General features: G+C 43.2%; 1 protein-coding gene across 5 annotated transcripts in view; it reads left to right on the top strand.

Moving 5' to 3' along the window:
- LOC115791562 (arrestin red cell) overlaps nt 1–12,309 on the top strand; it is a 38,523-nt gene that overhangs the window by 2,891 nt on the left and 23,323 nt on the right. For all 5 annotated transcript variants that reach the window (XR_004020960.1, XR_004020959.1, XM_030745673.1 and 2 more), the window contains exons 2-6: nt 7,869–7,899; nt 9,769–9,829; nt 10,004–10,048; nt 11,198–11,295; nt 11,807–11,905. Coding sequence is in view for 3 of the 5 variants with exons in the window: in XM_030745673.1 (XP_030601533.1) it covers nt 7,869–7,899; nt 9,769–9,829; nt 10,004–10,048; nt 11,198–11,295; nt 11,807–11,905 (334 nt within the window). In the remaining 2 variants the exon portion in view is untranslated. The remainder of the gene's footprint in view (nt 1–7,868; nt 7,900–9,768; nt 9,830–10,003; nt 10,049–11,197; nt 11,296–11,806; nt 11,906–12,309) is intronic.

Below are 12,309 nucleotides of genomic sequence, written 5' to 3'. Positions count from 1 at the left end.
CACTTTGCAGAGAGCAGATGCAGGACACCGTCTGCTTATTAGCAGCAAACTGGAGAAATGCGGATTTGAATAAAATCGGCTTTTCAACCAAGTACTGCAAATGTGTACGAGCCAGAGCTACTCAGTGTTTCAGACTGTGGGATGAAGGGAGTGACGGCAGTGGAAGAGTCCACATCGATGACCTGCATGAAGCTTCGTTTGGTCTGAAATCAAGGAAATGTTTTTTACTGTGAGACCAGAAGTGATGTCATTGTTTCTTCAGGCTTCTGTTAGAATATATATATATATATATATATATATATATATATATATATATATATATATATATATATATATATATATATATATATATATATATATATATATAAAATCACAAAGCTGTGATATCAGTTTTGTTTGGAAATGCTGACGATTGGGTCACAAATAAGGACAAAAACAAGGAAAAGATTAAAAATGTCAGAAAATCAAGAATAACATTAAATGTTTTAGCTCCATTTCTTTCTCCAAGTGTAAATTTTTAAAGGCCGTTCTAAACAAAATGACAGTTTTTATTTATTTACCATAAGGGACCAAAGAGAAGCTCTGAAAGTCCTCGTCAGGACATCACGGTGGTTTCTGAGTATTTTAATGATGTGAGCTCTGTGTCTCTGATAGTTCATTTGGAAGTAACGCTGAAACGATGAGTCAGGATGAGTCTGTCAGATCATTTCAGATGTTTTCAAATGTTTGAAGAGTTCACCGTTTCTGTAAAGAGCATTTTGTTCATTTTAAAGAAAATAATTTATAAACCATAAATTATTTTAATCATCACTCTAAAGGTGATTTTGATGATTATCTGCAGCCTCGATTGAACGCTGAGACGACCACATCAGTAAAGCATCCATCGTGCTGCTACAGTTTCAGATTTGTTACTGAGTTGATCATTTTGCCTTTTTGTCAGCACAAAACTCACAGATCAGTTTACTCATATTTGACACGTGTGTGTGTGTGTGTGTGTGTGTGTGTGTGTGTGTGTGTGTGTGTGTGTGTGTGTGTGTGTGTGTGTGTGTGTGTAAACTACAAATACAGGACTGTAGTTTAAGTACCGGTCACCCCCTCCCTCCCTGTCAGCATCTCCTGCACTAATTTGAGTTTTTCAGGAGCAGTACTTCGACTAATTATCTGATTACTAATGAAAGCAGTTGTGAAACAGTTTAATCATTTAATCTGAATCAGCAGTTTGAAAAAGGGAAGAAAACAGCCTGAAGATGATTGTCTAGTTTACGTTTTGCACTGACTCTTCATTCATCTGCAGCCATTATAATTGAACTTTAACCCCTTTGCTGATTCGGTGGTTAAACCAGTCTGATAACTGCTCTGTTTGTCTGCAGCCTGAGCTTTAATGAGCTTGAAGGGATCAGTTGGACAGGAAGAACAGGCAAAACTGCCAAAACTGCCAAAATAAGAGCCCGGTGATGTGCTTTGTTTTGGGATTATTTCTCCTGTTTTTAATCTGTGTGTTCGGTGTAAGTGCAGAGGAAGGTGTGTCTGAAGCTGACGTGCGTCTGAAGGCCCTGAAACACGAGCGTTCGTGGGCGTGAGGCGCCGCAGAGGAAGTGCAGCGAAGACACCGTCCAGCGAACATGAGGAAGTTTTGTCAGAGCTGTGAAACGCAGCGAGCGTCACAGTCGCTGCTGGTGTGAGTCACTCTGCTGGCTAATAAACTGCACTTTTTTTTTTTTTTACTTTAGTTTTGAAACACCTGAATCAGGTGCCACCGCTCGCTGAACCGTGACCGAGAGGAAACCTGGTTTCCTCGTGTCGCGGTTTCCTGTCCCCCATTTGCCTGCTGTGGGTTTTATATGTGATTTCAGGCTTACGCCTGTTCTTCACTCTGTTATAGAAACATAAAAAAATCATCTAAATAAAAACCAAAGCGGGAAAGAGTATGAACCTCAGATTTGTGCTGCTGTCACAGGAGCTGTGCAGCACCCCAAAGGCCTGATCTAAAAGAAGGGGCGCGCAGGCCGGAGTGAACGGTGAGGGCTGCGTTCAGCTCGCAGGTCTAAAAATGTCCTCGAGCACCAATCCAGGAGCAGTCTGCTGACACTGTGATTTTCCAGCATGATGGAGCACCATGCCACAGGGCTGAAGTGACATCTAAGTGGCTCAGAGATCATCCAATGAACATTTTGGATCCATGGCCAGGAAACTCCCAGATGCTAATCCCATAACAGTCACAGCGTAGCCTTTAGCTTCTGATGGGTAGCTCTGATGATGCTGTGGTTGTACAGCCCGGTGCTCTCCTGCTGCAGCTGCTCGAGCTTTGAGCCTCCTCAGAAAATCACACATATTTGGACGTCTTTTGTCTTTTTAATGGAGCAGAGTTTCTTGAAACTTGCCAGCTGCATTTGAAACATTTTGCTTAAAAAAAAAAAAATCATTGCAGCTGTGTGGATGGTTTATGGAGCAGTCATGGCTGCAGTGATCTGTGCCGCTGCCGTTTAAAAGGCTTTTCGTGCCAACAGCAGTCAGAGGATGTGTTTGTTCCTTCATTTCCACCACGTGGTGAAACCACTTTAAAGGCATAATAGGACATAAATCTGCACTCGGAGCCCGACTATTTAAATCATCTGAGGAAGGGAGACATTTAACACCCCCCAGCTGGGGAACGCGATCCCATCAACAGAGAAAAACAGTTCATGTCCAGACTTGAAGCCTCAGCATCGCGTCAGCGCTCTGTTTGTCTGAGCCGCCACCGTCCCTGCAGACCTCCACCCCTGCAGGTGGATGCGCTCGCTGTGACGATTATCCGGCTGGAAAGTTTTGGAAGCAGCCAGCCAGGCGTTGAAGCGCGTTCAGGGAGCGCTCTCCCTCGACAGCAGGGAAACAAACACCTGAAGATCACATCAGGGGTTAATAATTAAATAAAAAGCTATTTATTTAATTATTAACAGACAACAATGACTTTTCATGCAAACATGTATGATATGGGGGGGGTATCCCTAATATGGTAATCCCTGGCATAGAAGCCCCACCCACCTGCTGTTCAAAGCTTCTTTATGATTTGGGGCTGAAGAAAGTGGCCTTAAAGGGGTGGAGCTCAAGTAGGTTGTTTGCTCCTCAGCAGGCTTCCAGAAGGTGGCCATTCAGAAGAAAGTGGTCTTAAAGCAGCCTGTTTGAGATGGAGGGAGCACCGAGGCCCAGAGTTAGGGAGGAAGAGGAAGGATTATTTTGAACTGTGACTCATGCAAAACCGCTGTGGTAGAGTCCCAGAATAAAAATATGGAAATGGAAATGAGCCAGAGGTTCCTGGTACACCATTTACTGAGCCACATTAACAACCAGCAGTTTAAACTGAGCAAATAGATGCTTTCCATAATAGAACCATTTCTACCGTCTGACTGCCAAAAAAGGAACATGAAGGTGTTTGAATTATAATTAACATAAAAAATACTGCAGCGATTGTCCCAGCAAAGTGCAGCTGCACGACTTCAGCGTGTGGAGGGAATAAATCTGATCAGCTGTTCAAAAAATGATTAATGAAGGAGCAGCAGGAGATGTAACGATGCTCACCTGAATGTCCTCCCAGCAGACCTGCATGTAGCTCATCTCTGTGGTGGAGCGGCGTTCCTGCGGTGGAAAACCAGCTGCTCAGCTGGACCACAAACCGTCCCAGCAGGTTCATCAGTCCAGGAAGTCTTTCAGGACTAACTGTGTTTATACTGGGCTCAGCAGGGGCTCTTCATCACTTCAGTTTTAACGTTGGAGTCGAGAACAAAGAGGCCTGCTGTTCATTATAGTTAGCTGCTCCATGAGGAATTTTTACAACTGCAGTTCATCAACGTGAGTCCTCGGGATCGGGCAGGACGGCACGGTTTCTTTAGATGGAGAGATGGGCGCCAGTTTAACCTCCCAGTTTAACCCCGCCTTCTTTCCTCTTCTAAAGCCAGAGGCCTGAGCGCTGCTCCTCAGCAGGTTTCCAGGAGCTGAAGGAGACTTGAAGGAGTTATCTGATCCTTGCAGCAGCCACAATTTGCTGACTAACCCTCGACTTTAATTTCAGAAACCATGCAGCTGATGGGTGTGATCACTTCTGCCACTGAGAGGTCATGGCACCTAAAGGTCAAGCTAATTCTCATTATTAGACTGTAACTGGTCAAAAAGCCAAGTGTCCAGGAGCTCCCCCGTTTGGTCCAGCGATCACAAACATATTCAGTTTAAGGTGGAATAAAATGTAAAAAGAGAGCTGAAATTAGCAACAGCTAAAACAAGTCGATGGCAGTTTGAGCTCTCGCCATGTTAGTGATTTGTAATGGTTTGAAAGGCACTGGCAGGCTGCTGCTATCACTGTGTTGTGATTTGGCAGCCCTGTGGGCCTCTCTGGAAGGTGCTGATAACTCATATTGGCACAAAGTTTGGAAAACGTGTGCTCAGATAATTGGGGTGGAGGGTGACCCACTTAGCTCCAGTTTGTTCCTCCTTTTGCTTTTATGTGTTTGAAGGTGAAGTCACAGAAATGCTTTCAAACAGAAGCAAAATGCATTCATTTATTTTATTTTTACTGGTTTTATTTCTGAAGTCTCAGAGGGATCACTGTAGAACAAAATAACTTTATTAATAATGAGAACCAGACAAATGTTGGCCTTTAGTTCAGCTCAAATCTTTAACACAGAATATGTGAGTGTTTGGCTCCTCAGGTTAGCATTAGCACAACCAAAAACCAGCTTCATACTGTTCGTCAGGAGTGATGAGAACAAACGCACACTTTAATCTTTGTTTGCTGTGCTCTCTTTAGCCAAGCTTTCCTGGGATTACTTCTACACACTGACCTCATTATTTAAGACTTTGGCCTCAAACATCCACCAATGGGAGCCAGAGACACATGACCGGACGCAGGTCCATTTTAACTGTCACGCTCTGCATCTCTGCGTTTCTTCTTTGAAGCATTTACATCTTGTTGAGTCATTGTTCCTGAAAATTCAAATTTGCACGCTGAGATTTGATGTGCGAAGAATAAACAGAGAAGTGAAGGACAAACGGTTTGAAGTTCATCGGGCGCTTCCTACCAAAAAGCTTAATCACAGCAGGCAGCTCCACAGGTTTGATTTCACAGCTTCTGTGTGAACGATCCCCTTCATAACACAACCCCCGAGGGACCTGTGTCTCCTCCGGGGATCGAACTGGCAACCTGTCACTCATCAGGTGAATGTGTAAAGCACTACAGTGTAGAGCTCCACCTGTTCCACCTTGTGCTGATGCTGGTTTACAAAGTCACTCAGCATTTGTTTTCCAGTGGATTAATTTTCAGCAGGTGTGTTTAAATATCACAAAGAAATCTGCTTTAATTAATCAAGTTCAGGCCAAAAATATTGATTTCAGTGAAAAATTTGGGTTCTCGGTCTGTAAAAAGACCACAGAGCTGCACAGAATATGATGGCACCTTTGATTAGATGGAACTCTGAATCGATTTGTTATTGATGGAAATAAAACAATTCTTAAATTGCAGCTATAACTTAAAATTAAACTTCCTGTTTGTGCAGAGCCCTGTTTCATTTCAAACTGGATGTTTTTGGATTGTTAGTTGCCTCTGGCTCTGAGAAGCTGTGACCAACATATCACTGGTGTGGTGTTTCAGAGGGTAATCAATTAAGAATGATTGTTGTTATCGGCCCTAATTGGAAAGCAGATCTGTAACAGCATCGCCTGAAGAGGCGTTGAGCTCAGCCGCGTGTGCTTCATATCTGCAGCTCATTACGGCGTGTTTTTGTTCTTTTTAGAGTTGTAGCTGCAGATTAAAAAACACCACAGCCGTAAATAAGCCTCGAGCGCCAAAACTGGAGCCACAGAAACCTGTAAATCAGTTTTAATTCATGCTTTGAAGTGATCTAAATATAACCAGAGTGTGGAAAGGATCAGCGGCTGTGACAGGAAGCAGGAGCTGAAAACACTTTGCTGGGGTGAAGTGTTGCTGCCGCTCGGCGTGCAGGATGGCGTTTCCAAATCTGGTTCAGAGCAGCTTCGCCCCGTCCCAGCACAGATCAGATGTTTGAGTCTCTCGGTTGCTTAACTGCTTAAAACCAGAGGCGGTGATGGTGAGAAACCCTGGGTTCGCTACTTCCTGTTTGTGGTCGGTGGAAGAAGTGACCACTTTACACAGATGCTGAGAACCTCAGTGGGTCTTCACACAGGTGTTCAAGCTTCACAGAGAGGCTGAAATTGTGAGCATGCATGTTTTCTAGGTTTTCTAGGCCTTGAAAACCATAGTGCAGTTTTTTAAGGGTCTTGGCAGGTGGATTGTCAGGTATGTTATTAACTGCACAGCAGCCTTATTATGGGTCAGATAACTGAACTGAAAAGGCTCCAACAGCACAGACACAGTGCAGAGGTCCAGCTCAGCTAGCAGACAGATAAATGTGCTGCCATCCAACTGTCAGTTAAGGCCACGCCTCTAAAAAATGCAAACTTTAAGCATCAATACAATTCAAACAGTGAGTAATAAGAGAGCCCCTCCCTGTGCACTTGTTATGAAGGGGGCTGCGGAGATGAACTTGAACATTTTAACGAGTGTGGGGCCTGACTCCATTTTAGAGCCTCTAGTGGACATTAGTGGAACTGCAGTTTTTAATGCAGTGGTTTCAGATTTTGCTGACTGATACGGGATGTGGATCCCCGAGCTCGCTGCAGGTTGCACTGTTGGAGGAAGCCAGAATGGGCGGAGTTTATAGCACTTTGATGTCGGTCACTGTCTGAGCATTTTTGTAGCTAATGAAGCCGACGGAGATTAAACTTTGCTCCGTTTGCTCTGAGTTTGCAGTGCGAAAGTTAGAGTCCGTCTGCGTTCCCTCTGCTGGTTATTATCATAAACTTTAGTTTGATTTATTTGTGTGTTTAAGAAATTGTGGGTGTGTCCTTGTCCAAGCTACAAGTTTAATTAGTTGTAGCTTGGGTTTGATTAATTGATTAGTTGGGTTTGATTAGTTTTTGCCTTGTAGGATGGCGCAGACGGATGGAGCCATATTTTGGCCCATGCGTGGCCTAAAGTGGGGTTCGTGCGTCTGTGGTAAATCGATGCATTCTGCAACAGCTGCTGTCATTTACACCCGTGTGTTTCAGGCTGCTGCTGCTTCTTCCTACGCTTTTCAAATCAACTGGGAGCGAGACACTCCACCGCCATCTTGTGTTTCGGCAGTGGAATTGCAGGCACATCCCGCTCGTGCATAAGTGCTGAAAAAAGGTGTCAGCATGGCCTGCATCGTACGCTCTACTGTGATGTGGAAATTAAACTTCGTGCTGTAGCAGTGGATTCACTTTAAGTTGGGGCACATATAGAAAGGTCTAGACTCAGTCCTGCTGTCAGGCTGTCCACATACTGATGAACCTAAAGCTGCATTTCTGCAGGTTAAACTGTTTGAGTCGTGATGGGGAATGATTCAAAGTGCGCACAAGTTGCAGTGGTGCGACTTTTACACATCACAGAGACACAGTTCAGTCCGCGGTGTTTGAAGTAAATAAAAAGTGTACATGTTGGTTACAGGATGTCCTGAAGGCATCCACCTGTTCCCCTGGTAAACTCGTGCGGTGACATCCCATAATAACCTTGGGTCATGTACGCAGTTTTACATCAAAACCACTTCCCCCCCACCCCACCATCAGTTTCAAGCAAGGCCACTGTTTGTTTCAACACAGCAGGAAGCTGAGACACTTCCTCAGGTTATTTTCACAGAAGTTTCTCACCCACACGTTCTCGATGAGCTGCAGCAGGTCTGAAAAACTGTTTGAAGCGACCGCAGCTCTTCAGTTTAGTGAAACAGAATTCAGCCAGAAAAACTAACATGAACTTCTTTTCCTTCTTCCTCCTCTCTGTCTCCTCTTCTCAAACCTCTCAGAGTTTTTAAGAAGTCGAGCCCCAACTGTAAGGTGAGTCTGAGAGTTTGTTCTGTTGTGACACTGAGGAAATACTAGAAACCACTTTCCTCCCTCTGCCACCGGCAGAACAATTAAAACATGAAGCTTTATTTATGCTGACCTTTCAAACACATACAGGCCAGTTAGAGCTGAAAAAAGGAGCACCAGAATAAAATGAGTTAAGTCTTTAAAAGATTCATCAAGTTATATTTTTACTTACGGAAAAGTGGAAAAGCAACAAGGATCAGAAAATTTACCCGTGCTGTCAGAAATATTAATTTATCATCAGTTTCATAAAAACGTCCTTAGATCGACACAAACTACAGCAGAGAGGATTACCTGCAGAGCAGCAGCATTTTAATCATGGAGTCGGTGCACATGGAGCTCATTCAGCTGGATGAGCAGCTGATACATCAGTAAATGTAGGGTCACTGTCACAGCTGTGTTAGTTCAGTCACAGCTTCAAGTGTTTATTAGAACAGGATCGTTGAGATAAAGCCATCAATGTGCCCACAGATGTTTGGCAGTTGTTCCTCTGCTGTCGCCTCCATAAAAGTTAAAAAAGTTTATTCTTGTTTTAAAGTTTAATGAGTCCACAGTTTTTCTAAAGTTGATACTGAAGTGTAATCAGAGTATCATGAGGAAGTTTAGTGTGAGCCTATAGATGCTGCAGTGAGTTCTGCTTTTTACAGACTGTAAATGAAAACAATGTTAGAACAGTCTGCATTTAAACACACATGCAGGAGAGAATAATCCATACAAATGTCATACTCCACACCACAGCATTGTTGGTCTCAGGAAACATACTGAAACCGCCCGCTTGTTAGAAAAATCATTGATTGGCCGCTGGTTATTCAGTGTAAATAACCTGCAGTTACCTACACAAAGCAGGTGTTTGAGCGTTATCTGCAGAACAAGTTTCACAGTTGCTGAAGAAAAAAGAAGCAAACGACAGTCAGGCTGCAGGGCTCCAGATTTTCCTGATAGAAGGGCGATGATCCTGGATTGATTTTGTAGCTTCAGTCTGACTGCCTACATGGTTAACATCACTGTTGGAGCCTCAAGTGGACGTTAGGGGAACTGCAGGTTCTTCCACATTGGCTTCATTTTCAAGCTTTGGAGGTTGCTCCTTGGTTTAAACCAGTGGTGTCAAACATACGGTCCAAGGGCCAGAAAAGATCCTCTGTAAGAAGAAAGAAGGGCATCAGCCATGTCCTGTCATACACTGTAAAACACAGTTAATGAGTGAAGCATGAATGAAAGAAAATTATTTATTTTAAATCGTTAGTATTCAGTTCAACAAGAGAAAAATTCTTGTTGCTTCAGAATTTATGTGAATTCAGGATAAAGGCCTGAAAGTTTAAGCCCAGCCGCGCTGACAGGTGTCAAACTGAGATGTACTTGAATTTGATTTTATTAGAACATGTCAGGCATTAAATGAGTTAATTTCTTTATGCTGAACAAAAGGGAAAATTTTGAAGGGCTGGTGCAGTCGGATTTTATTGAGTTTGTTCTGCCGGTTTTTTTCTTCTGTCATTTAAACCACTGGTAATAAGTAACCAGGAGTATCCGTGATATACAGTGGAAAGAGTAACAGCAATTAGCTGCTCACTCACTACCTAAAACCATTACTAATAAAAGAAACATTAAAGATAAAATACAATAAGCAAATGAATGACTGGATAATAAAACAAATTGCCACCATAGAGCAGCACATCATCTGCAAACATGCACAAAACCTTAATGTCTTTGTGGCAGGAAGAAAAAAGATGAGGTTTTTCCAGTAAAGATTTATTCACTATTTTCAGTGATGTGTTGTCATGATTGGTCAGCTGTCACACACTGGATTAAATAAACTAATCCTGTGATTGGTCTGTACAGTTGACAGTTTACCTGGGAAAGCGAGACTTCGTGGACCACCTGGACCACGTGGACCCAGTAGGTGAGTCTGCACTCTTTTGTTTTTTGGAAACGGGTGGACAGCAGTTTGTAAAGCATTACCAAAGGCTGCTTAATGAACGGTGCTGCAGAACAGTCACACATCCTCAGCAGGTAAACGAGTGAACTTTGTGGGCGTCGAGTTCTGATGTTTGTTTGTCTTCCTTCCTGCCCACAGATGGCGTGATCCTCGTCGACCCAGAGTACCTGAAGGACAGGAAAGGTAGGCGAGAACACCTGCACAGGTCCAGGAACGCGCTAAAGAGTCTTTACAAATCTTTAACATGAAGTTTATAAAGCAAATATCAGATCAGCCAATCATGTGGCTGAATGTTCAAACTAAGCATCAGAACTGGGAGGAGCACAGATTTAAGTGCACAGCGACTTTAACTTGTTGCCACATGTGAACAGTGTAAAGGTTTAAATCAGTGAATGAAGCCCCCCCCCCCCGTTCTTCCTCACCTGAAGTTCATGCTGTTTTATCAGCTGATCAGCTTCCTATTGACCTTTCAGTTCAGAGCTGAGTTACTCACATTTGTTGTTTGGTTAGAAACAACAGTTAGAGGACTTTCATCACAAAGGAAACAAAGATTTCATCTGACATTTCAAAGACTTACACAGAGCAAACATTTAGACCAAACCGTAATGGCTCTGCTGTACATTTTTGGTGGGATTTTGGATGTTTTCAGTTAATTAAACCACACTAAAGTGGACTATTTTACTGTCCCTGTTTTCTGTCTAATTACTGTTGAAAACAGTTGATTCAGAAACTGAGTCAAAAATAAGTAACAAAGCTGTTTTAGGCCCAACAAAATCCAGAAAACAGCAGCAGAGCGCCGAGCTTCTTGTTTCCTGTCTCCTGTTCCATTGGTGGGAATTCAAATTAAACATGACCAAAGTTTCTCATAACGAGGTCATGATGATCCCTGCAGACTCTTCTGAACTCTCAGCTTATCACAGGTTTTTCTACTCTTGGACCTGCATGATGTCATTGGGGGGAATCCCTAATATGGTCGTGTCATGCACATGACCATCTGCTGTTCTGTTTACAAAGAGCAGCTAATCAAAAGCATGCTGCTTCAATGTGGGAGGAGCTTACAGCTTGATTTGTGGGTGCTGCCCCTCAGCTGGCTTCCAGAAGATGGTCAGTTATAGGGAAGTAGGCTTAAAGGGGGAGGAGCTTAATGCTCTTTCAATTATTGAATTAAACTGGATTTTAAATGCTCTTAAATCGAATTGCAGATGATGTGAGTTTATTTTCTACAAATTAAAAAATAAGTAAACCTAAATATTAAAATTTAAAACAAACTGCAACTCAAACTCTGGTCTGAAAATAAGAGAAATGACTCAGTCCTCCTCTTCCTCACCCTAGTCTTCGTCACGCTGACTTGTGCGTTTCGATATGGACGCGAGGACCTGGACGTGCTCGGTCTGTCCTTCCGGAAGGATCTCTACATCTCCACCTTCCAGGTGAGTGCACCACCTGAGCTTTATCAGCCTGCACCTGAGCAGAAACTTCAAAGTAACTGAGTACTTTGACTGAGTATTGTACTTAAAGCTGAGGTACTTTGTACTTCTGTTCAACTATATTTTACACTGAATGGTGCTCCGTTTACACTGAAAGCATGTGGTGTATACTGCTGAAATTATTTATTAGTGGAGGAAAAAATAAGAGAAATTAAATCATTTACTTTAAAACTTCATCTTTTACTTGCTGTGATGACGTTGAGCAAAGGGACAAACGATGCCAGCGTTAGTCTGACAAAGTGATCAACCAGTCAGTCAGCAGGTTAATCTGCAGATTAATCAGGGTCAGCTGCACTTGATCCAGCAGTGGCTGTAAGATGCTGTGGATAGTGGCTGTTTTTCATGGACTGGTTGAGAGCATCTTAATGACTTCAGGCTGCTTTGAGGATCTTTGAGTCTGTGCGGACCTCTAAAGGTTGGATGTACTCAGTTTTGTGATCTCTCTCGTTGTCAGGCCTTCCCTCCGGTGCCCGAGGAGCGGAAACCCAACAGTCGGCTGCAGGAGAGGCTGCTGAAGAAGCTCGGCCAGCACGCACACCCCTTCTACTTCACCGTGAGTCCTGCTGATCTTCTTCTTCAGGTTCAGGGTCTCTCTTAGGAAGCTTAACCAGGAGCTCCAGAACCTGACCTGACTTTCTGTGGCAGGAAGCACCAGGGTTTGTTTTAGCTTCTGAATCTTGGGGCAGATGTGATGATCGCCCTGGGTCCTGAGAACATACTTTATATACTGTTTAAAAAGAGTTTTCAAACCTTCTAAAATGAGGTGAACCTAACAGCCTGACATTAGGAAACACCTGCTGTGAGGCTCCTGAGAGATCGGTTCAGTTTGTCTGACAAGAGAGCGGAACAAATGGCCCTGAACTTTAACCTTTAGACTTTGAGCTTTGCTTGTATCCAAACAGATATAACGGAACAATAAACGTGTTGATATTAGTCATTAGTTAATTAGCCTTTATT

Source organism: Archocentrus centrarchus, chromosome 14 (genome assembly GCF_007364275.1).
Source record: "Archocentrus centrarchus isolate MPI-CPG fArcCen1 chromosome 14, fArcCen1, whole genome shotgun sequence".
NCBI lineage: Eukaryota > Metazoa > Chordata > Actinopteri > Cichliformes > Cichlidae > Archocentrus > Archocentrus centrarchus.
The sequence above is the reverse complement of the archived record's forward strand: the minus strand, read 5'-3'. Positions and strand labels throughout refer to the sequence as shown.